The 27,731-nt window shown below is 40.2% G+C and overlaps 1 protein-coding gene across 1 annotated transcript in view; it reads right to left on the bottom strand.

Annotated features, from left to right (window-relative positions):
• Window positions 1-12,988: 12,988 nt before the first annotated feature.
• LOC309389619 (coagulation factor X-like) overlaps window positions 12,989-27,731 on the bottom strand; it is a 37,127-nt gene continuing 22,384 nt past the window's right edge. Inside the window, exons 10-16 of the mRNA XM_081948171.1 lie at window positions 24,181-24,341; window positions 23,148-23,172; window positions 21,878-21,991; window positions 18,296-18,427; window positions 17,440-17,696; window positions 16,306-16,423; window positions 12,989-15,139 (exon numbers count right to left, since the gene is read on the bottom strand). Of these exons, the coding sequence (XP_081804297.1) occupies window positions 14,565-15,139; window positions 16,306-16,423; window positions 17,440-17,696; window positions 18,296-18,427; window positions 21,878-21,991; window positions 23,148-23,172; window positions 24,181-24,341 (1,382 nt within the window). The 3' untranslated portion in view covers window positions 12,989-14,564. The remainder of the gene's footprint in view (window positions 15,140-16,305; window positions 16,424-17,439; window positions 17,697-18,295; window positions 18,428-21,877; window positions 21,992-23,147; window positions 23,173-24,180; window positions 24,342-27,731) is intronic.

Genomic DNA, 27,731 nt, shown 5'->3' with positions numbered 1-27,731 from the left:
TCTTGAACAAATACTGGTGGCATTTATACTACCTTTTATCCGATGAACCAATATGTATTTTCAAACTGCACGTGTGCATAAATGTCCTTCTGACTTTGTCCTTTGATATAAATACTGTATTGTAAGCCTCAACAGATGGGTAGAAGATGCAACCCATAGCAGCTGCTCGGAGTCTTATCCATATAGAGGGACAAGCTATTAGGAATATTCTACTAAGGGTTAAGCACAGAGATAAATGTCATTGATGGCAAAATCCGAAATTTCACAGGCAGAATATTTTCCACATTGCTGTTAGCTAGGCAAGCTATGCTTGTGACTACTATGGGAATGGTGTTGTACTGTCACACTTTAAAAAAATTCTTATCCTAATATGCTTCACAAGGATCAATTGTATTGGTATTTATAATAAAAGTGACAATTTTAAGCTACTAAAATAAAGATAGTATTTAGGTATAATAAATATGTAATTCAGGTCCCAGTGGTACCTTTGGTTTCCGGTTTTCTGTTAAATGTCTCTTGTTCATTACTTTTTGCTGTTTCTCTTTAGAGGTGTTTGTAAAGAGTTTAACTGGAATTTAGCTGCAACTGTGCTATGGAGGTTAACATCAGCATTGCCCTTGTGAACAAATTGGACTAAGAGAACCTATTCCTCTAGTGCCCCATTTCTTCAGCTATAAGTTAGAGCTCAAAACGTAGAGAAGATAAGGAAAGGAGGGAGTAGTCAGAGTGATTCATCGACAAAGGCTGCACTTAATTTTGTGGGTGAGTAAAAGGCTTAGTTAGAAGAATCATTTAGAGGTTTAGTGATCTTGCAATCTGAGAATCTTTTCCTGACCCATTGTAGGATTCCATTACCATCACAGACGTGGTTGAACTTTTGCTTGAAAATCTGCAGTGACACAGAACACCCATGATTTCAAACCAGAGGTGGTATTCAGCAGGGTCTGACCAGTTCTGGAGAACTGGTAGCAGAAATTTTGAGTAGAACTGGTAAATACCACCTTTGACTGACCCCACCAACCTATTCTCTGCCTTCCGAGTCCCAGCTGATTGGGAGGAAATGGGGATTTTGCAGTAGCCTTGCCCTGGAGCGGGGAGGGAATTTTACAGTATCCTTTCCCTGCCATGCCCACCAAGCCACACCATGCCACACCCACAGAACTGATAGTAAAAAACATTGAATCCCACCACTGCTTCAGATGGAAAGGTGTTTCACTGCTTAGTAGCTCTCAGGAAATTCTTATTTTGAGTCCGAATATCTCTCTCTGAAGCTTCTATCCTCTCCCTCTCTCCCCCCTCCCCCTGCCTCTCTGCTTTTCATGCATTCACTTAGCAACCATTTTGTTTAATGACTTATTCATTGAAATGTAACACAGTCACTGAATGAGGACTGGTACAATATATTTCATCTTTCCCTTGTTGTCCATGTCCTTTTCTCTGCTCTTCTTGTCTCTTTTTTCTTGACTTCTATGTAAACCAAATGTATGAATCTCCAAAAGCCTCTATATTTATCCAGGATTGATGTCTGCTTTTCTATATTCCTTCCTTCCTTCTGCAGAAATCCAGAATTATATTTTCTATTCCCAATTGCAAGAATCCATCTAATTCTTTCCATTAACATATCAAAACTGATTTTAAAAAAAGATCTCAGAACACTGAACTTTGAACACTGAACACTGATTTAATGGTGGAGATGCATAAGTCTGGGCTGCAAACACGATTAGCTTATGTGAGTTTCCTCTTGAGATTATTTTGTATATAATTTAGCTTGGTCCTGCCTCCACTTCCCCTTAGCACTACTTAGTTATGCCTTGTCAGCACTCATTTTAGCTTTGTTCCTACAATGTGGCCTTCATCTCAATCTCAGCCTGTTAGTGAGATAGGCATAAGTCATAATTAATTGTACAGTACAAAATAATATTTCCTCTTATTCCAACACTATCCAAGAGCATCCTCAAAGGTATACAGATATCCTCAATTTGCTGGTTCCTATGTAGATCCTACATCAACCATTTCTCTGCTTTTGGTCCTTCCTCTCACACTTCTGTTTGTGAGTTCCTTTCACACCCATCACTTTGATTCACTTCTACCTTGTCTGTTTTTAAACTAACTTCTGCCTAGGATTCAAAGTTGGTTCAGGAGGCCATCACTATTTCATTTCAGGAAGAAAAAACAACATGCTTTTGCTTATTTGCCGTTTTCCCCATATTGATTACCTTCTCTTCTGTAAGTACTAGACAATAACCAATTGCTCAGAAGTAAGGTAGCTTGCATTCCCATTCAATGAATCTTGCAAGTTACATGATCATGTTGAGTGTTGCCCAAAAACTATGTGGAAGGAGTATGAGGAACAGAGGTGGTATTCAGCAAGTTCTGACAGGTTCTGGAGAACCAGTAGTGGAAATTTTGAGTAGTTTGGAAAACTGGCAAATAGGCTGGCCCCGCGACCTCCCAGCTGATCTTCTTTTGTTGCCCTGAACAGGAGAACGTAGCTGGAAAGCAGGTTAGTGGGGTAGGGAGGAAATGGGCATTTTGCAGTTATCTTCCCCCAGGAATGGGGAAGGAATTGAGGATTTTTCAGTATCCTTCCCCTGCCACTCCCACAAAGCAACACCATGCCCACAAAGCCACACCCATAGAACCGGTAGTAATAATTTTTTGAATCCCACCACTGATGAGAAAGAACAGCCAAGAGACAAAGTCTTTAAGTAATCCCCTCTTCATTCTTGCTGCAGTGACTTCATTGGTGGATCCTTCCCAGGTGAAAGGGAAAGACAGTGAAGTCAGAGGCGAAAACCATTAGGTCTAACAACCTATATAACAACTGATCATTCATAAATGATGGTAACACAATTCAATAGGGACTTGGCATAGGCAGAAATGATGGAAAAAAGGGCTTGTTCCTTTTTTGCTAACTGGGGCCTCAGACCATTGTCCCCAAATCCTTCACTGGTATAACAGCTCTTTTAAAACTTACCTCTTTTCTTTTCCTGCTCTTCTATTGTATGTCTTCTGTCTTTTTTTGTATTATAAATGGAGGGTGGCTTTATGCACATAAATATTATTTTTGTTTCATACAGAGTGTTTAGCAGAAGCACAGACTCTTAATTCCAAAGAATTAAGTGAGGATTAGTCTTTTCATAAACCCAGAGGATTTTTTTAAAAGAAAATGTTTTAGATAAAGTTCTATTTTCATGTCTTTTTAGGCTTATCATAAGTTCCAGAGGTTTGAGTGAAGTGTTATCAACATATCGTTAGTACTCACTTCTATTTTTCCCCAAACATCTAAATAAGTCAAGCTACACATGTTCTGAGTTGGTTTTTGGCTCCTTGTAGGGAAAGGACAGGCCAATAAACTCAGGTTGACTCCTTAACAGGATGGAGGCTTGTTGTGTGGTGATTGATTATACTAAATGGCATTGCAGAGAATGTACTTAGATGTTCCTTTATGGCAGTGATGGCTAACCTTTTTTCCTCACATGCTGAAATTGCGTGCATGCGCCCACATGCATAATGCAATGCACCTTCCCCCTGTGCATGCGCACACGACACCCTGCCCCCCCCACAAATATTTTAGCAACCGGTTCTCTGCCCTGTTGCTGTGTGTGTATGTGGCCATGGTGGGCATGGCTTACTTGGCTTCCTGCACCACAATGGGGGGGCATTTTCACCCTCCCCAGGCTCCAGAGCGTCTGGGAGGGTGAAAACAGCGTCCCCCAGGCCCCAGAGGCTCTCTGGAGGCCAGAAAAAGGCCCTTTTCTGGACTTCTGGAACTTCCGGGAGGCCTGTTTTTCACCCTCCCAGAGCCTCCATGCTGGCCTCGCACTTATCTGGCATCCAAAACGGGCCACGTGGAGACTCTGAGGGGGTGAAAAATGGACCCCCACCCCCCACACATGTACACACATCTTCCGCATGCGCAGGAGGGACCCGAAAATCAAGTGGCCGGTGGGAGGCATGTGCATATGCATGGTGGAGCTGATGTGGGTGACAGCTTGTGTGATTACAGAAAGGGCTCCGCGTGCCATCTATAGCACGCGTGCTATAGGTTCGCCATCATAGCTTTAGAGTCAACTTTATCATTGAAGGTTCAAGTAAGAGGGTCCAGTCTCTTCTCAATTGCATCTACTCATCCCATCAGTTCTAATAGAAAAGGCAGGTTGTGTATCCCCTCCACAAAGGAATGTCACCTGATGGGACCCAGGAGAGGAGCCTTTTCAGCTGCAGCAGCACCCTCCCTTTGGAACATCATCCCTGCAGAGGTCATACTTATCCCATCCTTGCTGGCCTTTCAGAAGAGTTTGGAAATGTGTGGCTTTGCCATCTGGCCTGGGGATTTGATCACAAGGTGTGAAGCCTGCAAAGTGGTTACATTGTTAGTGAATTGATGGCATTTTCCCACTGATTATATTTTCATAGTTTTTACTGTGTTGTTAATGTTTTTCATTATTTTGCTTATGGGGAGGTTGTAATGTTTTTGTTTGTAACCTGTCCAAAGTCACATATGTGAAATGGGTAGTTCTATAAAATGAACGAACAAAGAAATGAAACAAATCAGGGGTTGTTGACTTCAAAAAAAAGTGCTGCAATAGTTTCAAAAATTGCAGCAATGGTTTTGTTCCCCCATTGCTGGGTGGGCGTGGCCATGTTGAGTGTGGCCTAGTCGGCCTCCTGCACCATGGTGGTGGGGGCATTTTCTGCCCTCCCCAGGCTTTGGAATCTTTCCTCACGTCTCTGGGAGGGCAAAAACTGCTTTCCCAGGGCTCTGGAGGCCCGTTTCCGGACTTCCGGAACTTCCAGTAGGCCTGTTTCCCCCCCTTCCCGAGCCTCTGCATGGCCCCTGCATTTACCTGGGAAGGGAGGGACGGGGTGGACAGCAGGGGTGGGTTCTGGCTTCTGCTGCTGTCGGTTCACTCAGGGACGTGTTTTGGGCATGCTTGCACTTAATGTGCACTACGTGAGCATGCACAGTAATAAAAAAATGCTTCTGTGCATCTGCAGAAGCAAAAAACAAGATGGATAGAACCGGTTCGAGGGCATGGAAAGCTGAGTTACTACCTACTCGGCTGAACCGGTCCAATAAGAATCCACCTCTGGTGGGCGGGGAGGGGAGGGGTGGGTGGGGTCATCCAGGAGTGGGATTTGGGGGTTCACCAACCATACAGAATCTTTGCTAGAGGATTGCCCGAACCCGTGCAAACCCCCAGCAACCCAAAAGGAAACAATTGTCCTCTGCAAATCCTTCAAAGGGAGTGCTTCTTATTATGCTGAACATGCCTGAAGCACTTTCTTTGACTCATTGAAAGAGCTACCTCAGGGTCATATAGCTGCTATCTGTCTGATCCTGTTGGCTCCTATATGCACAGCTGTTTTGCTGGGCGGCCTCTTAGTAACCAAGACAAGTTCAAGTTTTGTTTTGACATATAACATGTAAACAGTTTGGAATATAATACTTGACAGACCTTCTTCGCTGTTGCAGACAAAGTTACTAAGATGAACACATTGGCCTGTGCACGCTACAAACCATAATTTTGACTTTTCTTACAATAATCAATATAATCTATTGTAATTATTATTCACTTTTCTTCATCAAGTATCAGCTCAAACAAATACATAAACTAACATTTAAAAAAAAAAAAAACAGACATTCAATAAGTGTTAAAAATTGGCAGATTAGTCTTTGAACTGTTTGGAGCCTTGGAAGCAAAAGCAGCAATTTATGCCTAATTCAAATATTTGCACTCGGACTTTTAGAATGAAATCCTCCTAGGAGAGCTCACATGTTAACATATGAATATGAAAATACATTCTAAAACCATATAGGGTAAACAATCAGTATAGTTAATAAATAGTCACAACTAAAATTGTGCCATATATACAAGTTCTGGTTAGGGAAAAAAAAACATTTTCAATAAAGTAAGCACTCAATATCTTTTCATGTTAATTTTTAATGTAGTATTAATAGGAGGTTGTAGCAGTGGTGAAATGCTACCGACTTGGACTGGTTCACCCGAACTAGTAGTAAAAAAAATGCTACGATTTTCCAACGTAGCTATGATGCGCGATGTATATTAGTTAGAAAGCAGGATTTCCTGCTTTCTAGCTAATCTAAATCATGTGGCACAGCGCATTTCCCCCCCTTGCTGTTTGCTTACCTTTGCAGGCGTGCTTGGTAGCAGGCTCCACCCACCTACCCCCCCACATCATCACGTCCATTTTTGATGCTCTGCCTAAGCACATGCTCATATTGCTACCGATATAGAATCAGGAAATGGCTATGTGACAACATTACTAAGAGAATGTGATCCTATTTAGGAATAAATAGGGGAGGCGGAACCAGAATGTCCTAGATGGTTCCGCCCCAGGCGCCTGATGGATCCAGATAGGTTCCAGACGGAGCTTGGGCCATTTCCTGTCGACCTGACCCGCTCCCGGATGGAGGACCTGGTAGCCGCATGGAATAGTGCGGCCACCGGGGCCTTAGACCGGGTTGCGCCTTTGCGGCCTCTCCTGTGGCAAAGATCCACCCTGGCCCCTTGGTTTACCGAGGAGCTGAGGGTGATGAAACGCCACAAGAGACGCCTAGAGAACAAATGGAGATCCTCTCGCTCCGAATCTGACCGAACACAGGTAAGAACCTATTTAAGGACATACCTTGTGGCATTGAGAGTGGCCAAACGTCGATATTGTGCCGCTCTCATTGCATCCGCAGACAACCGCCCTGCTGCCCTGTTCCAGGTGACCCGCTCCCTCCTGTCACAGAGGCCGCGGGAAGCCCCCTTGCAGGGCAGGGCAGAGGAATTTGGGGAATATCTGCAGGATAAAATCGCTCAGATACGGAGGGAATGGGTCTCCTTCAGTGATCCAGGGGAGACGTCCGAGGCCAGTCTTGAGAGACCATTCTGGGAGGAGTTTGACTCTGTTGCCACCGATGATTTGGACAGGTTGCGTGGACGATTGCGAGCCACCACATGTTTATTGGACCCATGTCCCTCCTGGCTTGTACTGGCATCCTGGGAGGTTACACGAGGCTGGCTCTTGGGACTAGTGAACACTTCATTGAGCGAGGGGTTCCTACCAGCCGCCTTGAAAGAGGCGGTTGTGAGGCCCTTACTCAAGAAGCCTTCTCTGGACCCAACTAAGCTAGCAAATTATTGTCCTGTCTCCAACCTTCCCTTTCTAGCGAAGGTTGTAGAGAGTGTGGTAGCTATACAGTTCCCACGTCACCTGGAGGAAACTGATTATCTAGACCCGCGCCAGTCCGGCTTCCGACCTGGGCACAGCACAGAGACAGCCTTGGTCGCGTTGGTAGATGATCTCTGGAGAGTCAGGGATAGGGGTTGTTCCTCTATCCTGGTTCTATTAGACCTCTCAGCGGCTTTCGATACCATCGACCATGGTATCCTATTGCGCCGGCTGGAGGGGCTGGGGGTAAGAGGCACCGTTTTACAGAGGTTCTGCTCCTACCTCTCTGACCGGACGCAATGTGTGTTGGCAGGGGAGCAGAGGTCGACCCTAAGGTCGCTCACTTGTGGGGTGCCACAGGGGTCAGTCCTCTCGCCCCTCCTGTTCAACACATACATGAAACCGCTGGGTGAGATCATCCATGGTTTTGGGGTGGGATACCATCTGTACGCTGACGACACGCAGCTGTACATCTCCACCCCGAACCAACCCAACGAGGCTGTTGACGTGATGTCCCGGTGTTTGGAAGCCATACGGGTCTGGATGGGAGACAACAGACTTAAACTCAACCCCTCCAAGACGGAGTGGCTGTGGCTATCGGCCCCCCGGTTCAACCAGCTGATTCCATCGCTGGCCATCGGGGGCGAGCAACTGGCCCCCGTTGAGCGGGCGCGCAATTTGGGCGTCCTCCTAGATGCCCGGCTGTCTATGGATGACCATGTGGCAGCCGTGGCAAGGGGGGCGTTCCCCCAGGTTCGCCTGGTGCGCCAATTGCGCCCCCTATTGGACCGGGATGCCCTTCGCACAGTCACTCATGCACTGGTGACGTCCCGTCTGGATTACTGTAATGCTCTCTACATGGGGCTTCCCTTGAGAGGCACCCGGAGACTGCAGTTGGTCCAGAACGCGGCCGCGCAGGCAGTTATGGGGAGTACGAGGTACTCCCATGTGACACCTCTCCTGCGTGAGCTGCACTGGCTTCCTGTAGCCTTCCGGGTGCATTTCAAGGTGTTGATCACCATCTTTAAAGCGCTCCATGGCACGGGACCTAGTTATCTGCGGGATCGTATCCTGCCCCATACGTCCCTGCGACCAATTCGCTCTCACAGAGAGGGACTCCTCCAGGTGCCATCCACTAAGCAATGCCAGAGGGCGCCGCCGAGGGGAAGGGCCTTCTCTGTGATGGGCCCAGCCCTCTGGAATGACCTCCCCCCCGACATTAGGACAACTACCGATCTCCGCTCCTTCCGCACGAAACTCAAGACCCACCTGTTCCAACTAGCTGGCCTGGCTTGAATTACAACTACATTTTTCTAATCCCCCCTGGACAATTTTAAATCTAAACTAACTGATTTTTTGGGTATTTTAATTGTTTTAAATTTTGTTGTGTTGTTTTTAACTTATGATTATTTATTTATGAATTGTACAATGTTTTGATTACCTCCTCCTTGTTATTTATTTGTATATTGAGTTGTACGCCACCCCGAGTCCCTTTGTGGAGAGGGTGCGGCCTATAAATTGAATTAATAAATAAATAAAATAAATAATTAAAAAAAAAGCAAGGTTACCATAGGAGAAACATTTTGTGCGATGGCAAAAGTGTGTTGAAAAGGGGAATAGATTTACTTAGCCTGTTGGAAATATGCATGAAAAATCATTTTGAGTCATTGTGCCATGACCTACTTCATATACTGTAATTCTTTCCTTCCCAAAACTGCACAGATATTCAGTGGGAAGGTTTTGTCCCAAACTGACAGCATAATTTTGCTGATAACAACATTGGAAGAATGTTGGACTTTGTTATTGACGCATAGGATAGAATGTCAACAAGTGAATTTGGTGCTCAGGAGATTATAGTTGAAAGAAAAACAATCCCTTCATTTTGCAAAAAGAAGAGACCTTGTCTAATATCCTTTGGACATACAGATGAAGATTGATTTTCTTGTGTCCTCTCATCTTGTCCCATTATTTCATTATTAAAGCTCAGAGAAGAAAGCTTAGAAGAAAACTGAGCTCTGCAAATCCTTGCATGAAACATTTTGTTGTAAATTTATCCAAGTCATCTAAAAAAAAAAAGAATTTATTTTTCTCTCCTACACTAAAATGGGAATATTCTTCTTAGGGGTGAAATCCGCTTACCTTTGCTATCGGTTTGGTAGCTATTAGGGATGTAACCCTAGGCTTGGCTTGGCAATGTATATAAGCTATGATTACTTTACTGTTATTTTAAATGTTAAAGAAATGTAATTGGCTTGTTACCTCAAGCAGCCATAAGAGGGAGCTAGAATGGCGGTTAGATCTCTCTGTTTGTTAGAAGCTGGTTGGTGTATAGTGAGGTATTGTAGTTTGCTATTGTTAGCTATACTTTGTGTGTTAAAGTGAGAATATTGATAACTGAATTACTGAACCGTGTATGACTTGGACTGTTAACCGGACTCTGAATGCCTCTATATTTCTACATAGTAAACTACTATATTTTTATACTATTCAGTGTCTCTGTATGCTGGTTTGTGCGTGTTCTTGCATATCATTCTCATTACGCTTCTCTGCATACTCGCTTTTCTAACGGGGAGCCTAATTACTTAACAGTAGCAATGAGAGCCTGCGCAAACACAGAGCATCAAAAATGGACATGATGATGTCCGGGTGGGTAGGCAGAGCCTGCTACCAACCACGCCTGCAAAGGTAAGCAAACAGTGGGGGGGAGGGAATCCGCTGTGCCATGCAATTTAGATTAGCTAGAATATAATATATTCTAATATAAATTGCCTGTCACAGCTGATCGTTGGAAAAATTGAACTGGGCGAACCGGTAGCATTTTTACTATTGGTTCGGGCGAACCGGTCTGAACTGGTAGCATTTCACGCCTGATTCTTCTGAGTCAGATGGCTTGATATAATATGCATTTCCATTTTATTTTTCAAAGATTAAAACTGAAAGTGCAGTACTAACATTCCCTTCTCCAATTTTTCCATACCACGACCACCTGTAAGGTAACTTGAACTGGGAAATAATGACCCTGAAAATTATCTAGCAAAGTTCCACGGTGAGGATGACCCTGGTTAAAAGTCTCCATGGTTTCTTGGTCTAACCGCTACCCTTCCACTTGAAAGTGAAGTGCATTACTTCACAAGAGAGTATTTCATTTACTGGAAATGTAAGGGAACATTATTTTTTTGAGTCTGTGGTTAAAGTAAACACAGACTGCAGTTTTCTTGTTACTCAAGATTTTGGATTCCAGTCAGTATTTATGTGCCTGCAAGCTATAATACATGGCTTGAATTCAAGCTTGAGTTAGTGTGCTAGTAAACCTGGAAAGCATGTTAATTCTGCTACGTTTATGTTTTATATGCATGAAGCCTGTTTATGTTCCGCCTCTTCTTGCCTTGACATAACTCCCCAGCATGATGTCAATATTCTGCACCATCATTAAAATCATAAATCACTATGTGCCCTCTAACAGTTCAAGTCATTTTACAATAGAAAGTTGGCAAAGACACACACACACACACATGTTGAATCAGGGTTGACCTTTTGAGAAATTCATTGTAAAAACAACTGTTTCAAAAAGAGGTGCTATTGATTTTTGTAATCTTTTCTATGCTACCTTAGCATAGTTAAACTTGAGAAGGGAAATTTCTAATGCTAGCTCTAATTAGAAGAACTACGTAGGTATTTAATAGTATCTAAGATCTCTATATTCTGAAATAAGCTGGAAAAGGTGACATAGATAGATCCATATCTGTGTCATATTACAAAGAACCATTGGCAATATTAAATCAATAGTTTGCACATCTGTGGCTGCTCTGTTGATTCCTTCTGTTCCTAACTGCCTAAAACTTGCCAACTTTCTTGTACTAAAGATTAGTTCAGTTTATGTGTGTTTCACATTTAAAACTTTCATCTCTGTTTCCACAGGGGCATTGTTGTGGGAAGAAATTTTTTACTGTACTCAAAATTAAGAATTTGAGATTCACCCTAAGCTGTTCCTCTTAAGAAGAGGACTTTCAGGAAAAGGTTACAATTGTCTCCCTCTACTTTATATTTATGAACATTTATGCATATTTAGACATTTTATGGTAAAATATCCTAATTATGGATATGGCATATAGGAGAGTTGATACTCCAGGCCCCGATTCTTTTTAGTTTTACTTAGATTTAAGTTCATGATGCATTTAGTAAGAATGGTCTTCCATATTTTTAATACTGTTGGATCTTTTGGGAATGTTGATTTGTAACAAATATGAGGGTGGTTCCAAAACTGAACATTTTATTTTATTTTATTACTGTATTTGAGTATGTAATTAAAAGACTCATTCCCCCTCTAAACTGAGCCCCATACTTCATTTACCTGTTTATGCTGCTTTGGCATTCCATTCTCATTCCTAGAATACGTGGTTGTTACTATAGGTTTGTCTTTGAATACCAATGATATAAAAATTGCCCTTCATCACCTTCAAAATGAATATCTGATGAAGGTATGGTGAACTATTCCACACATGGACAAGGATTGGATAATAAAACACAGTACTGGTTTTATTACTTTATATACTTACATTGGTCTTATAGATATATTTTACTGATTGTGTGAACTTGCTGCAGTTGATTTAATATTGGATAAATGAACATGGAAAACCTACTGACCAGTAGCAGAGGAATATATAAATTTTATGTAAATATGTGGGATTATTCTCACTGAACATTAGTTATGAAAAAAATGAGGTTTAATTATTCTTAGCCTACCTAAATTTTTAAAACTAATGTCTGCTACATTCATTCAATGCAATAGTACACATGCAAAAAAGAAATATTTGCTTTCTTTTGAAATAATAGACAATATAAGAATTGCCTAATGTCAGCTTCCTCTAATAGAGATTTCCCAATAAATACCTTGGTTTAGTTATTAGATATTTGAGAACTCTGTGTTCATGTCCTCTGTCAGCTGATACATTTCTATGATTTCAAAATTTAACACTTTTATATTTACTGAGCTTTTAAATATTCCTTCTCTCTTGCCTTACATTTATGAGTTTTAATTTTTGTAGCTGTCACTCATTGACAAGGGGTTTCATTTTAAGCCTTTACTATGCCTATTTTTGTGCTGCTCCTTTTGCTGCTGAACATAAACAAAAATGGATTAGTTATGTTGGAAGCTCATAACTGGATTCAATTCTTATTTTTCTTGGATGACGTGTCAAAATATTAAGTTAATTGTATTAAACTAAGATTCAGAATATAAAACCAGAAAATAATGCACTGAAGTTTTCACCAAGAGAAAGATAATTTGTAACTGTGAAGCTTACGCTCCCAAAATCTTATATATCTCTTCTCACACAAATCTGAAAAGCCTTTTAACTTTTTAATTAAACCTATTTTCATAAAAAAACCTCCACAATTCTTGTAATAAATGTAAAAGTAAAGGTTCCCCTCGCACATATGTGCTAGTTGTTCCCGACTCTAGGGGGTGGTGCTCATCTCCGTTTCAAAGCCGAAGGGCCAGCACTGTCTGAAGACGTCTCTGTGGTCCTGTAGCCGGCATAACTAAACGCCCAAGGTGCACAAAACACAGATGCCCTCTCACCAAAGGTGGTCCCTATTTTTATACTTGCATTTTTTTACATGCTTTCAAACTGCTAGGTTGGCAGAAGCTGCGACAAGTAACAGGAGCTCACTCCATTATGTAGCACTAGGGATTCAAACTGCTGAACTGCCAACCTTTCGATCGACAAGCTCAGCGTCTTAGCCACTGAGCGACCATGTCCCCCTAATTCTTGTGATACAAAAATACAATTAAAAAAGCATATCGAATATATCACTTTTATTCTGTTCCTATAACTCAGTTAGTGATCATCTCAGTCAGATGCTATCACTGGAAATTCTGATTACACAAAATAAACCCAAAATGTGAGCTGGCGAGTGGAATAACCATTTGGGAAATACAGAATTTTTTTTTTCAAAATAGTTTTTATTAAACATTTTTACCTTTAAAAACAGAAAGAAAAACACAACAAAAAATAAAGAAAGAAAAAACAAGACAAACGTAACAATATAAAGTAGTTATACAACCTTCTGTATCAGCATTCATGTTTAGCCTCTGTAGTTCTCCATTCTCTATTGCCTTCCTAACAATTTTAACTTCTCTAATAATGTAATAACAGTAGTACTAACACTTGTAATAATATTAATTGTTAATATCACCATTATATTTACACTGTAATCAATACTTTAAGATTGATAGTAATTAGTAACTTTGGTTATTTGTAATCAATACTAGTTTAGGAAAAAACCCACAAAGCCTTCTATTTCTTGTTTTGGCTTCTGTTTTCTAGCCACTTATACATTCTATTCCATATTTTATAGACATCCGATTCTTCTCTTTATTTTAATTCCATAGTCATTTTGTCCATCTCTGCACAATTGGGTACCTGTCTAATTATTGTTTCATATGCGGGTGTATTGATTTGTTTCCAGTTTTGTGCGAAAGCAATCCTAGCTGCAGTGAGTATGTGTAGTATTATGTATTGAAATTATTTGTCTGTTTTCAGGTCTAATATTCCTAATAAGAACGATTCCAGTTTCAATTCTATTTTTTGCTCCGTAATTTCTTCCAGCCATTTCTGAATTTTGCACTAATATTTCCTTGTGATGGGGCATGTCCACCACATATGGTAGAATGTTCCAGACTTGTGTCTACATCTCCAACATTTGGGGGATAAATTTGGATACATTTTGGCCAATCTCGCTGGGGGCAAATGCCATTTGTCAAACTTTTTATAGAGGTTTTCTTTGTAGGCTAGTCATAAATTTATAATTTCTTTCCCATAAGAAATACAGAATTCTGTTCATTTCTTCAAGAAATTTCTGACATGAAGTGTTGGATTAGGAGAGCAAGATTTTATGATGCCTAACCCCTCTTCCATTGAGTTGACAGGCAACAGTACTGAAGGCTTTGCTTGGCCTCTGCTTCTGTTTGGGGTAAATTAAATTGGAAAACATTTCAGCTGATTAACCAGTTGGGCACTACCTTGATTAACTCAACTGATGGTCTCAAGGGAACTGGAGGTTATATACAAAGGGACCAAATATCACTGCTGAGCTTCTACCTGAAGGATTATCAATTATAAACCTTTATAAATCTTTAGAAAAGGTCGTAAAAGTTAGGAACACAAGCGACGACAGCTGAAATGAAATACCCTAACTCCTTCTATGTGTCACAAGAGGGTTGATACGAGAGAAAAAAGCCCTTGATAAATAGGAAAGTTACATTACTTTAATGTTATATTTAAAAATGGCAACACATCTGAAAAGAACCAAATGAATATACCGAATGTTCTAACCCAAGACATTATCACTGCATGAAAGATGCCATTGGGTGACTTCTAGGGCCGAGCAGTGCCTGACTCTGTTCTGGGTACCTTTTGACGCATTATTCTTTTTATCCAAGGGATGAATTTGGACACTTTTGTGTAAACACCATATTTATCTTTCTGTGCACACCCTTCCCCCCAGCTGATAATCCCAGTAACAAAGTAGGTATCACTGTATGCGGTGACGTGGGGGCCCCCACTGTCTCCCTGGCATGCATCTTGAGCCAGAGTACGGTAGCCAGCACAGAACATATTTTCGGTAATTGGGAAATTGCTGGAAAGCTTGCAGACGTGCCTGTCCACATAAGGAAGCGTAACCATTTTAAGTGTGTTGGAGGTCCGTCCTCTTTCTTTAATGCGCCCAAATCCACTAATAACGCCTGAATCTTGTTTCATTAGGACTTGGTTGGCAAAATCAGCAGTGGGAAGGCAGGCAGGAATCACATTTTCAGAGAACCGGATAGGGGTCTTCAACTGGATGATGGCTATATCATAGTCATAGGTGGCCAGAACAAATTTTTGATGCACATATATTTTATTCACAGCCAGAAGATGTCCAGTTTTTTTACTTGATATGTCCACTTCCCCTGTGGAAGACCAACTTAGTAAAATTATATGATGCAACATAGCTATCCACATTTTTGATAATCAGATAAATATTTTTATATGGAAAAATAAGTTATAAAATATATCTAGCCAAGAAACATATCTAATCAGAATTATAGATCATGGTTACAGCTATAAGATTACTTTTGTCTTCTTTTGTCCCTATGCAATTAATTTATGTTAAAGCAATGCTTGAATGTGTTTCTTACATAGGAAAAGCAATACAGACCATAGGACCAAAATATAAGTAACCATGGTAAATCTCCATATTGTATTTTAAAAAGACAATGGCAACAAGAAAGACCTTAAAAGGGGAGAATTGTGTAAAGCATTTCCATTTTTGCTGGGCAAAATTCTGACCCAAAATACATGATTTACAAAGTACAGTTGGCAGACTGTACACCGCCCCGAGTCCCTTCTGGGAGAGGGCGCGGTTTATAAATTAAATAAAGTTAAAGTTAAGTTAAGTTAAGCCTCTGTAACAAACTGTGGCAATGCCAAAATACAAAGCATGTGATGATATCATCACACCATTGCCATGATAACATATTTATATTGGGGCATCTGATGCAAGTATGTATGCAAAAGCATTTTATCATCTGTATCGCTTGTCCATTACCTATCCTCCGTTCTTTTTTTTTTCTGTTTCCCTATGAATGCTTCTGACAATACCTTGGTTACACTATATTCTCAGCCAAAATCAAACGAAATGTATTACAGCTTGTCCATTGTTTTTCAACTTTGGCAGCTTTCAGATGGGTGGAGCATGCTGGCTGGGGAATTCTGGAGTTGAAGTCCACCCATTTTAAAGCCCCCTAGTTTGAGAAACATTGGCTTAGAGTGTGTAAGAAGCTAGTGTTGTGTAACATACAGGTATGGCATACAGGCTACAGCACTCTTAAACATAAATATATAGCCATAGCAGAGAGTGAAGAATGTCATTAAATGCAGTTGCCATTAACTTTAGGACAGCAAAGAGATTGTACTCTGATTTTGTGTGGCTTGAGACATATTAGTAACCAAAAACATATATGTAATTTAGGTTGCAATTTTATGCATACTAATTTGGGATTACATCAGAAGACACAGATAGTGTTGGCTTGCACTGTAAATATTTTTGAAGCTAGACAACAATTTAAATACCCACCTACAACAACTTTAATGCGCGTGGTTTGGTTTATGCAGTGGGCTGCAGTAAGCACATACATGGGACTCAGAACTGTTCCTCCACAAAACCCATCTCCTTGATCATTTATCAGAAGAGCCTAAACAATAGAAGTCATAAAGTTATAAGACTAAACCTGTCCAGAGACAACTTATAAGGGAGATAGCTGGCATAAAAATGTAATAAAATAAATAAATAAACAAATAAATTAAACAATCATTATTTTGGGAATATTGATTTCATAACAGATGGCCAGGAACATCTTCAAGAAGAGTCAAAAAAAGGCAGCTCGTCCTATGGAATTTAAAATCCTATGCCTTTTTATCTACCATATTTTTGGAGTATAAGAAGCACTGGAGTATAAGACGCACCAACGTTTTGAAGAGGCAATTTTTTTAAAAAAAGTTTTTGCACTCTGCAGAACTCCCCAAAATGGTCCATTTTTCGCGAAAACAGGCCCGATTTTTTCCCCCCAAAAAAGGGCATGAATAGCCTTTAGGAGGCTTGTAGAGTGCTTCGGGGGGGGGGGTGCCCCCCCAAAATGAGCAAAAAACGGCCCATTTTTCATCAAAAAATGGCATGAATAACCTTTGGGAGGCTTATAGAGGGCTGGGGGGGAGGCAAAATTGAGCAAAAAATAGCCCATTTGTTGCCCATTTTTACCCTCTCCAGCCCCCAGGAGCACTCTGCAAGGCTCCTAAAGGCTATGCATGGCCATTTTGGTAAAGAGGGTGGGCTTTTGGGAGGCCAAAAATGCTGTATTCAGTGTATAAGATTTTCAGCCTCTTTTTTGAGGAAAAAAGGTTCATCTTATACTCTGAAAAATACGGTATGTCCAAGGTGGATAGGTGGATATTTCATTGTGCAATCACAGCCAGTATCTTTACTTCTCTCTCTCTCTCTCTCTCTCTCTCTCTCTCTCTCTCTCTCACACACACACACACACACACACACACACACACACACACAGTCACACACACACACACACACACACAGTCACACACACACACACAGAGAAAATTAATTGGAAACTAAAAGTAATGCATGTTTCACTGTTTCAACCAATGTGGGGTATAAATCAATTAGTATTCTGACATACAAATTGAACCCATTTACCTGCCACGGACATTCACCCGGTTTGCAGTCTGTTCCATTAACGACTCTGCCTTCAGGGTTTGAATTATCAGATTTGCGCGGCTTAGTTGCATTCCTGTGCTGCATAATAGGAACTAAGCTAGAGAAATTTGTAGGAGTTTCAACAAAACTCTCTTCCTCAATCACATCGTAGTCATCAGAGAAATCTTCTTGAAAGTCAACCAGACTTGCTTCCCTCTTGTTCCTTGCTTTTATATTTCTACCACATGAAAAGTCACCTGAAAAATGATAATGAGGATGTTTAATTATGTGATGTAGTAATAATAGAACATGAGATCAAGAAATAAGAATACAAAAAAGAAGACACCATTATATTTAAATAAGCTTATTCTGAGTGAGAGAACTATTAAGAAATTAGATAACTGCTATCTCTATTCTTTTAATAAGTACACATTGGAATGCTGATTAATTAGCCCACTTCTAACAATTCTGTCTCTACGTAAGGAAATAATTCCTATCAAAGAATAAAGTTATATTTAGATAGCCTTCATTGCCAATGGACAGAGATAGATTGTGCCAGTAAAGGAACCGTGGAGTCAGAGTTGAAAAGCTATCAGGATGCATTAAAAAAGGTAGAAAGAGATCTGACCCTTTTGTTACCATATAAAATGCTGCCGTTCTCCTTTATAATAAAATAATATATTATATAATACAACCAACAATTAAACTGCTATTGTTTTAATGTTCTGACTTTTAAATTATGACAGAATGTACATAGCCTAGTAGGAATAACACATCAGTCTTTGGCTAACTGATATGAGAAAACCAAAATAAAATGTTATAATTAATTGTTTTAACTGTACAAACACATTCATACCTCCAGCAACACAAGACTGTCCATCATCTCCCAAAATGTAACCTTCAGCACATGAACAGTGAATTTTGTTTTGATCAGATTTGCAGAAGTGCCAACAGTTACCATTGTCCAATCTACAGGACCTTAGTATGACTATGTAAAAAAATAAGCGGACAAAGCATTAGTAAATAAAAAAAAACCCATCTTCTGTATACAAAGATAAAATTGTGACAGCCATAGCCAATTTCCTTAGTACAGCAATCCTATGTTGCTTGCTTATAATGGGATGTTAGGGAAACTGGTTGCAGAAGCAGAGGTGATCCTGGTGTTGTGGCCCGACAGCTGCCAGTGGAGCTGGCGGCAGACTCGGACAATGAGGAAGTTGGGGAGGAACTTGGGCCAATTCGGGAGTCTGGGGAAGGCTCTGATGGATGCTCTGCATCGGATGCAGAGATAGAGCCAGGGCGGTCTGACATTTCTTAGTCGCCGGAGCAGCAGCTTCCTATGGAGGCTGAGATAAGTGGGGACGAAGAACAGCTGGGGCAGTGGTGGGATACGATCAGTACGCCCCTGTACGAGCGTACCGGTACCTCCTGGGAGCACCAGGTACCGTTCCGGTACTGTGCTCTGGAGGGCCCACCCACCTGACCACTCTCACCTCTATTTGAGCTGACCAGGGCATTTGCACATGCGCACGGGGCATACGGCGCCTGTGCAATGTTCCACCAAGCAGTTGGAGCGTTACAGGTGGTGGGTATGCACGCGCGCGCTACACACATGCACATGGTGGACTCCCGGCCCCGTTGCAGCATACCAGTTGCAATGGGAGCTGGAACCCACCACTGAGCTGGGCCTGTTCCGTATGCGCATATGCGCAGAACTGTTAGGATAGGAGAACAACTGAGGACAAGGAGTTGACTCAGGAAGCAAGGCACACATGGATGCTGAATGACCCCTCCATGGCCGGGGAATAAATAGAAGGAAAGGGTAGTGGTGGTCGTAAGAGATAACAATTCAGATTTTGAATGTAGTTAAATTTTGAGTGCTATATACAATGTAATAATAGCTATAGACAAATAAATGACTAATAATGATAACAAAGCATTTATATATATTAGATTGATAATATGAAATTTTATGCAATACTGTAAGTGAGGATGATGGAGATGATGTTGCAAAGCCTTTTTATAAAAGATAAACAATTCTATATAGAATAGAATCTAAAGATGTAATATCATTGGATGATTTCAGGATGATGTAATAAAATGTCATAATATAAATTTACTTTAAATTTAATATGCCTTATGTTGAAAGGATGTAATAATAGCTAGGCTTAATGGATGTTTAATAATTATAACAATTTATATATATGTATATTAGATTGATGGTGATAATAATGGGGGAAAAACATGGAATTGAAAATTATTAGAGAATGTTATCAATGCTAAAATAATAGAATGACTTAGAATAGGAGGAAGCATAATAACAATGTATACAAAGATATTTTGATTGACAATATGTGAATTTTGATAAAATTCAAGTGATGACTATGGAAACGACACAGAAAGACCTTGTAACCAATCGACACACTGTATGTAGTTGAAGAGGCTTTTATGTTATATGTGTTGTGTGTTGTGTTTGTCTGAAAATAAAAAAATTATTTAAAAAAAACAATTCAGATTTTGGAAGATTTGGCTCATTGTGCTTTGTGCCTCAGAGACTACTTGCTAGCACTTAATTTGTAGTGTTGCAGCTTGGAGCTCATGGTCTGGCAATTATCTCAAAGAACTGATAAGGACTGTTACTGAAGTTAACTCTTTGAAGGACTATTGCCTGGACTTTTTGGTATGTGAATGCCATTAATTCACAGAAGATAAATAAAGAGGGTTTTTTCAGGACAAGGAGTCTGTTTCTTGTTTCTGCTAAGGTTGGGTTAGAACAGCTGGTAGGAATCTGGCCTCCTCACTCTTTCCTCCAATGGACCTTGTTTTCAACTATTGATGGGACAAATTGAAGAAAACTATAAGTCTCATGTATTTTTTCACAAAATAGAGAAAACCTATCAGCAAAACCTGTGGTTATATTTTTTTGGAAGGGGGGGCAGTTAGTTGCACATTTCTTTATCCTGGCTCCATCTTCATATTGGGATAGGAGTGCACTCATCCAGCCTGAGTAAGGTTAGTCCATTTTAGTAAATGTCCTTTAAACTAGAAAAAGCAGGGTAGTGTAAGCAAATTCCAAATGTTAGATATCAATGTAAAAACTCCACCTATTTCACAGATTAATTATAATTAATAATTAACATTTATTAAGTCTGAGCTAGCTATGGCTGATCAGAAAAAGAATCTTGAAATCATAGTTCCAGACAATGACCAACTAGTTTTAACAGAGAAGTAGACACCCGAAGACTAGAGTTAGTTCAGAATGCGGCCGCGCGGGTTATCATGGGAGGAACAAGATACTTCCATATAACAGCATTCCTGCGCGAGCTGCACTGGCTGCCTGTGGTTTTTCGGGTGCGTTTCAAGGTGTTGGTTACTATCTTCAAAGCGCTCCATGGCATGGGACCTAGTTACCTGCGGGACCGCATCTCACCTCACGACCTACCTATCTCTACGACCTATCCGCTCTCACAGGGAGGGACTCCTCCAGGTGCCATCTGCCAAGCAGTGCCAGCGGGTGACGCCTAGGAGTAGAGCCTTCTCTGTGATGGGCCCAACCCTCTGGAATGACCTCCCCCCCGATATTAGAACTACTAACAACCTCCGCTCCTTCCGACAGAAGCTCAAGACCCACCTGTTCCAATTAGCTGGCTTAGCCGATTTATAGCTCCATCTTCCACCTCCTGGCAAACATTTTATTGGGGATTTTTTAAAGGGAATTTTAATTTTATTTGTATTTTAACTAAATATTGTACAGTATATTTTCTACCTCCTCCGTCTACGTCTATGTCTATGTCTATGTATTTGTATATGGTTTTAATAATGACTGTACACCGCCCCGAGTCCTGCTTAGGAAAGGGTGCGGTCTAGAAATAAAAGCTTATTATTATTATTATTATTAAATTAAAGAATAACCAAGCTCTTTTTCACTGTATTCTGTACCAGTTGTAGACCTGAGGCGAGGATGTTAGCTAAAAAAACATCATCTTTGACCGGATCCCTCCAGGTGCTTTTTATTTTCTAATATTTCTGAACGGATTGTTCATATACTTAGAAACATCCTTTTCCATTACTTCTGCCAATAATATTGTTAAGAAGCTACCATATATCCAAGACACCAGTTCATCTACAAAGCCATTAACTTCTCATAAATTAAATCTGGGCCACATGTTTTTTCTTGGATGGCAGCTAAACCTTGGGAAATTGTGTTAATTTTATTTGGACATTCTTCTTCTTCTTCTTCTTCTTCTTCTTCCCCTCCTCTTGACAAGTCTTGTAAAAATTTGAAAAGATGTGAGGTTTTCTCCCCCTAAATCTTCAAAAATTTCAGTTAAATCTTATGGGAATTGACAATCACTTAGATTGAAGCATCATTGAGGCCATAGCAATAAAATGACAATTCTTCCCCTTAAGCCTTCTGAATTGTTCCAGCTCAACTTACAAGATTCACAGGTTTTCCCCTGATAGCCAGCCAAGCAGGTACAGCTAAAGTTACCAATGCCGTCTTTGCATGTCGCACCGTAATGACAGGGGTTTGATAAACACTGATCCCCATCTATCATGAAAAAAAAGAAGTTAAAATCCAAAATGCAGAAATACTGTATTTACATGTTCAGAAGAAAAATCCAAGTTACAGTTACACTGTTTCCAGGAAGAGAAGTTCAATTACCGTACCAAGTATGGAATTTTTAAAATGGACATAATGAATAATACTTATACTCAACTTTGGATCAATCAACTTTACCAAACAAATACTCTGCACAGAGGAAGAGCTTACATGCAAATTACCAAGAAAGCTTTCTCACGAGATAAATAGCAAATAAACCAATTTAACACATGGAACTACATTACTTCAGTCCTCTATATGAAAAGGAAACTTGGTTCTGTGGACAGATGGTGCTATGGTTAAAATTTGACCAAATCATGTAGTGCCTTATGCCACCAGGCTCAAAATTTTGGGCTTGGACAACCTAGAATTACGCCACCTACAGTCTCACCTAAGCGTAGTATACAAAATTATCTTCTATAATGTCCTACACGTCAATGACTACTTTAGCTTCAACCGCAGTAATACACAAGCACACAATAGATACAAACTCAAGGTAAACCACACCAAACTTGATTGCAGAAAATACGACTTCAGCAACAGAGTGGTCAATGCCTGGAATGCACTACCTGACTCTTATTATTTCAACTTCAAACCCCCATAACTTTAACCTTAAAACTGTCTACTGTTGACCTCACCCCATTCCTAAGTGGTCAGTAGGGGTGTGCATAAGTCCACCAGCATGCCTAACATCCCAGTCCTACTGTCCCCATTTATTTGTACCCATTTCCTGTGTCCTTATTCATGTTCACATTCTTATTCCTGTTATCTTGTACATGAGTGACAAACTAAATAAATAAATGAAATAAAAATTAATTATTAGAAGTTCCCCCAGATGACTTGATTTGAGTAGGATGTTAATAGCTGCAGATATTATGGACTTTGAAATGCCCCACATATGGATAATAATAACTTGTTTATGACCTTATATTAGAGTACCTATAAATGGGATTTTTCTAAGCTTAGAAGGATTTAAGAATCTGAATTAATAAAAAAATGGGGGTAGACCGGTCAATTTTAATTTATCCTAGTCATCAAATACATTGCATATATTTAACTATAATGTTAGGAAAAATGTGTGGAGCAAAAGCAGATGATCTCTTACCTACATAAACATTCCAGAAGTTCTCCTGATTTAAAAAAAAAACATACACATGCACATTAGAGTTTAATAGTATTAAATAAAAATAAAAAAATCCAGGGAATTAAAGAAAAATAATTTAAGAAGAATCTCAAGCAACATTTTGGTGACCAGTGACTAAGCACTAATACTAATCTATCACAATATATCATAAACAGTTTTCCTCCCCAACTGCACTTTCACTGAAAAGTTATTTCTGATTTTAAAAACTCTATTATCTTTTTCTATCCTCCTGATACAAATATGGACAGTCCTTTAATGAAAAGAATGATCTAGAATGTACACATCTTGACCAGAGTGATTTATTTGCGAGCTTGTTGCCTTTTACGTAATAAGCTATAGTTATTTAGACAACCATTCCAATATTTTGAGGAGTTGGATTATTGGTGAATTTTATTTTTATTTTATTTTTGGGCAGGATTTTAAGCATGATTAATCACCTGATTAATTTTCAAATATATAAAGTGGATGAGAAATATAACAAGATAATAAATGAATGCAAATCTAGTAAGAGCACTTCTTTAGTGTAAGAATGATCTGGGTGACACACAGATTTGTTGATTGCTCAGACTGTGGGATGGAAGTGCCTCTAAGTTCCAGTTTTATTTGGCAGGATGAAGAAAAGATATATATATATATATATATATATATATATATATATATATATATATATATATATATATATATATATATATATATATATATACATACATACATACATACATACATACATACATACATACATACATACATACATACATACATATATATATATATATATATATATATATATATTCAGGAGGATGGAACAGCCAAAAGCAACAGAAAGAACCACAGAAAAAATGATCTGGTAACATATTCCATGATGACGACATACTTGAAACCCATTTCATACCATCTGATTTTGATTCTGAAGGCCTCACAGAAATAAGATGCGTAAAAACGCACATGCACCAAAAAGTCTAGATAGAGAGAGCAGTCAAAGTTATACACTTACAGTTTTCTCTTGATCTTCAAATGCCTCCCTGGCTTCTTCTTTTGAGCATCTCTCCTCAATGCATTCCCTCTCAATATTTCCAGCTTTAAATTCCTCAAAGATAGAATTTGCTCGTTTCGTTCTTTGCAAAAACCTATTTGCCACTTTGCCTTTTAAGAATACTAAAGAAGAACAAAACAAAGATCATAGGGACATGAACTATTTCTCCTGCTCCCCACCTCTGCCCACAAGCCATGAAATTACCGTATTTGTCAGAGTATAAGACGCAACAAGATTTTGAAGAGACAAATTTTTTAAAAGGTTTTTGCACTTTGCAGGCCTCCCAAAAATGGCCCGTTTTTCGCAAAAACAGGCCAGTTGTTTGTCAAAAAAAAAAAGAAGGGCATGCATAGCCTTTAGGAGGCTTATGGAGTGCTTCTGGGGACTGGGGAGGGGATGAGCAAAAGATGGCCTGTTTTTCCGCTCATTTTTGCCCTCCCCAGCCCCCCAGGAGCACTCTGTAAGCCTCCTAAAGGCTATGCACAGACATTTTTGCAAAGGTTTTGGGAGGCAAAAAAAAATGCTGTATTCAGTATATAAGATACACCCAGATTTCCACCCTCTTTTTTGAGGGAAAAAGGTATGTCTTATACTCTGAAAAATACGGTATATGTTGTATAATTATAGTCAGGGATAATGCTATGAGAAATGATGGTCCTGAGTTTTAAAAAATCATTATTTTTGACATGGGAAGGATTTCACAAGCTTTTTAAGGGAGGAATTTTGACTATGTGAAATGTGCAAGAGAGGAATAAGTTATTAGATTGAGAAATCATGATCACAAACAGAGTTTTATCAGGCAGGACCACAAGTAAACTAAACAGAAATAGCCTCCTATGGACATACAGAGCAACACACACCATACTTATTTTAATATGATGAGATTCATAAGTTTACACATAAGCTTTTTCAACCACTGAATTCCACCCTATGGGATGAGAGACAAGAGAGACAAGAGTCCCCAGTGTATATTTGGAGAACTTGCAGATGTCAGAGAGCTGAACTTTATAGCCAAAATGCTCAATTTTGGCTGCAGTATATATTCCATATAATGGCTCACTCAGAAGTAATCTTGAAGCCTGGGTTTATAGTATCCCTTCTTCCCTCCCTCAGAAACCTACTCTTTCTTCCCAAAAGCAGTCTTCTACCATCCATGTTTGTTTCACAGCAGAATTCAGTATTTTCTTTATTAGAAACCTTCCATTCTGACTTCTTTTATAACCCGTGTCATTTAATAAGGTTTTGGTTTTTTTAAACCCTATATTTCCTTATTTATATTTTATAGTTTTTTTTTACTTGTTCCTATTCCCAGTGAGAATGAACTGTCAACCCTTAATTATTCCTTCTATTAATTACATTTGTACTAACCAATCTATAGCGATTCAGTCAATCTTCATAGTCTCTTTTTAATGCTGATACTCTACAACAGGGGTGTCCAAACTTGGGAACTTTAAGACTTGTGGACTTCAACTCCCAGAATTCCCCAGCCAGCCATGCTGGCTGGGGAATTCTGGGAGTTGAAGTCCACAAGTCTTAAAGTTCCCAAGTTTGGACACCCCTGCTCTACAACATTCCAGCTGTCACTGCCAGCCTTTCTCCTTTCCACTTTGATTTGTTTTTCAGTGACACTGAAACTTCACAACAATCCTTTTCTCAGTTTCCCCATCCATCTTGCCAATATTTAATATATAGAGATGGGCTTGGATTCTATGGCTGCTAGACCTCAGTACAATCACTTTAGCCTGTGACTAAACTTAATTGTTTTCCCAGTGAAGTTGACCCCATTGGTTCTTAGCAGTGACGTGCAGTGAGGTTTATGACTGGTGAGGCACTGACACAGTGCTGGATTTCAAATATTTTTAGACTTCTGGACTTCAACTCCCAGAATTCCACAGCCAGGCATGCTCAGTTCCAATTTAAAGCGACATCATTTGTTTTTCTCCTTTGCTCCTTCTTTCTTTTTCTTTTTCTTCTCCTTCCCCTCCTTCCTCCCTCTCTCCCTTCCTCCCCCTCTTTCACACACACACACACACACACACACACACACACACACACACAGAAGTTGGATTGGACTATCTCTCCTACCCCTTCCCTCTCTCACTCACTCTCAAACAAACCCCCCCACACACAAAAGTTGGATTGGATATCTTTTCCAGTGGCTTGAAAGCAGCTCCTCTGCCATCCCCCCCCCATTCCCCTGCTGCTTTCCCCAAACATCTCCACCATTGCAAATGCAGCCTGCTGTCTGGGTGGGAAATGCCTGGAACACAATAAAGCCCACCCACCACCTCCTGCTGGCAGGCTGGGGTGAGAGGAGAGGCAGAGAAGCCGGAGGGGAGCCGAGCCGAGCCTTCCAAAAGAAAGAGGCTGGGGGGAAGTGTGTGTACTACAGCATGGCTCTTTGCCTGGCTTCCTGCCTCCTCCTGTGGTCTCCTCAGTGCTCGCTTGTGCTCTCCCTCCCCAAGTGTAGTTTGATTGCAGGTGGAGCCACGTTGCCTTTTCAAACTTGTAATCAGTGAAGCTGGGCTAGATTTTTATATAGTTTTATCCAGCTGTGTATGTGTGAGAGAGAAATGAATGGGGGCCTGGGGAGGAAGTCACTACACTTGGGGAGGGAGAGCAGAGTCATCCACGGTGAGGCAGCAACTAGCTCAGCTTTTTCCTTTTACTTTTTTTTTTCATGATGAGAGTGGTGAGGCTGTGCCTCACTTGCCTCACTTGACTGCATGTCACTGGTTCTTAGAGGCTACTTTAAGTCATTCTGGATTTTTTAAAAAAGTTACTGGCAATCTATGACTCTTTAGAAAGTCTTGACCCACAAGTTTTGATCCATCATCCATCATTCACGTGACTTATTCACTTCTGGTGTCTCCTGAGTCTTCATTTAATTCTTACATGAATCTTTGTTCTTATGCTTTTCTGAGTCCCGGATTTCGTTTGTTTGTTTGTTTGTTTATTGGATTTATATGCCGCCCTGAGTCCTTTGGGAGGGCGGCGTACAACATTAAAAAAAACCCACATATTACAAAAGTTAAAAAGGAAATTAGATAGAGTATCCAAAAACAAACCCAATTAATATTAACAATAACATTTTAAAAATTAGATTAAAATTAACAATTAAATCAATCATTTATTTTATTTTGTTCAGGGCAGGCCGGCTTGCTGGAAAAGCCAACTTTTTAGGGCGCGTCAGAAGGACCGGAAGTCGGGGATTATGCGAAGCTCCGGGGGCAGCTCATTCCAGAGGGAAGGCGCTCCCACAGAGAAGGCTCTCCTCCTGGGGGTCGCTAGCCGACACTGTCTGGCCAACGGCACCCTGAGGAGGCCAACTCTGTGGGATCGCACTGGACAGTGGAAGGCTACTGGTGGCAGTAGGTGGTCTCACAGGTACCTTGGGCCTAAGCCATGGAGCTTTAAAGATCATAATTAGTACCTTGAATCGTACCCGGAAAACAACCGGCAACCAGTGCAGGCCACCTAAAAAGGGTGTAACATGGGAGCACCTAGGTACC

This window comes from Natrix helvetica (assembly GCF_964273705.1).
Source record: "Natrix helvetica genome assembly, chromosome: 3".
In the NCBI taxonomy this organism is placed as follows: Eukaryota; Metazoa; Chordata; class Lepidosauria; order Squamata; family Natricidae; genus Natrix; species Natrix helvetica.
This window is presented reverse-complemented; position numbering and strand designations above follow the sequence as displayed.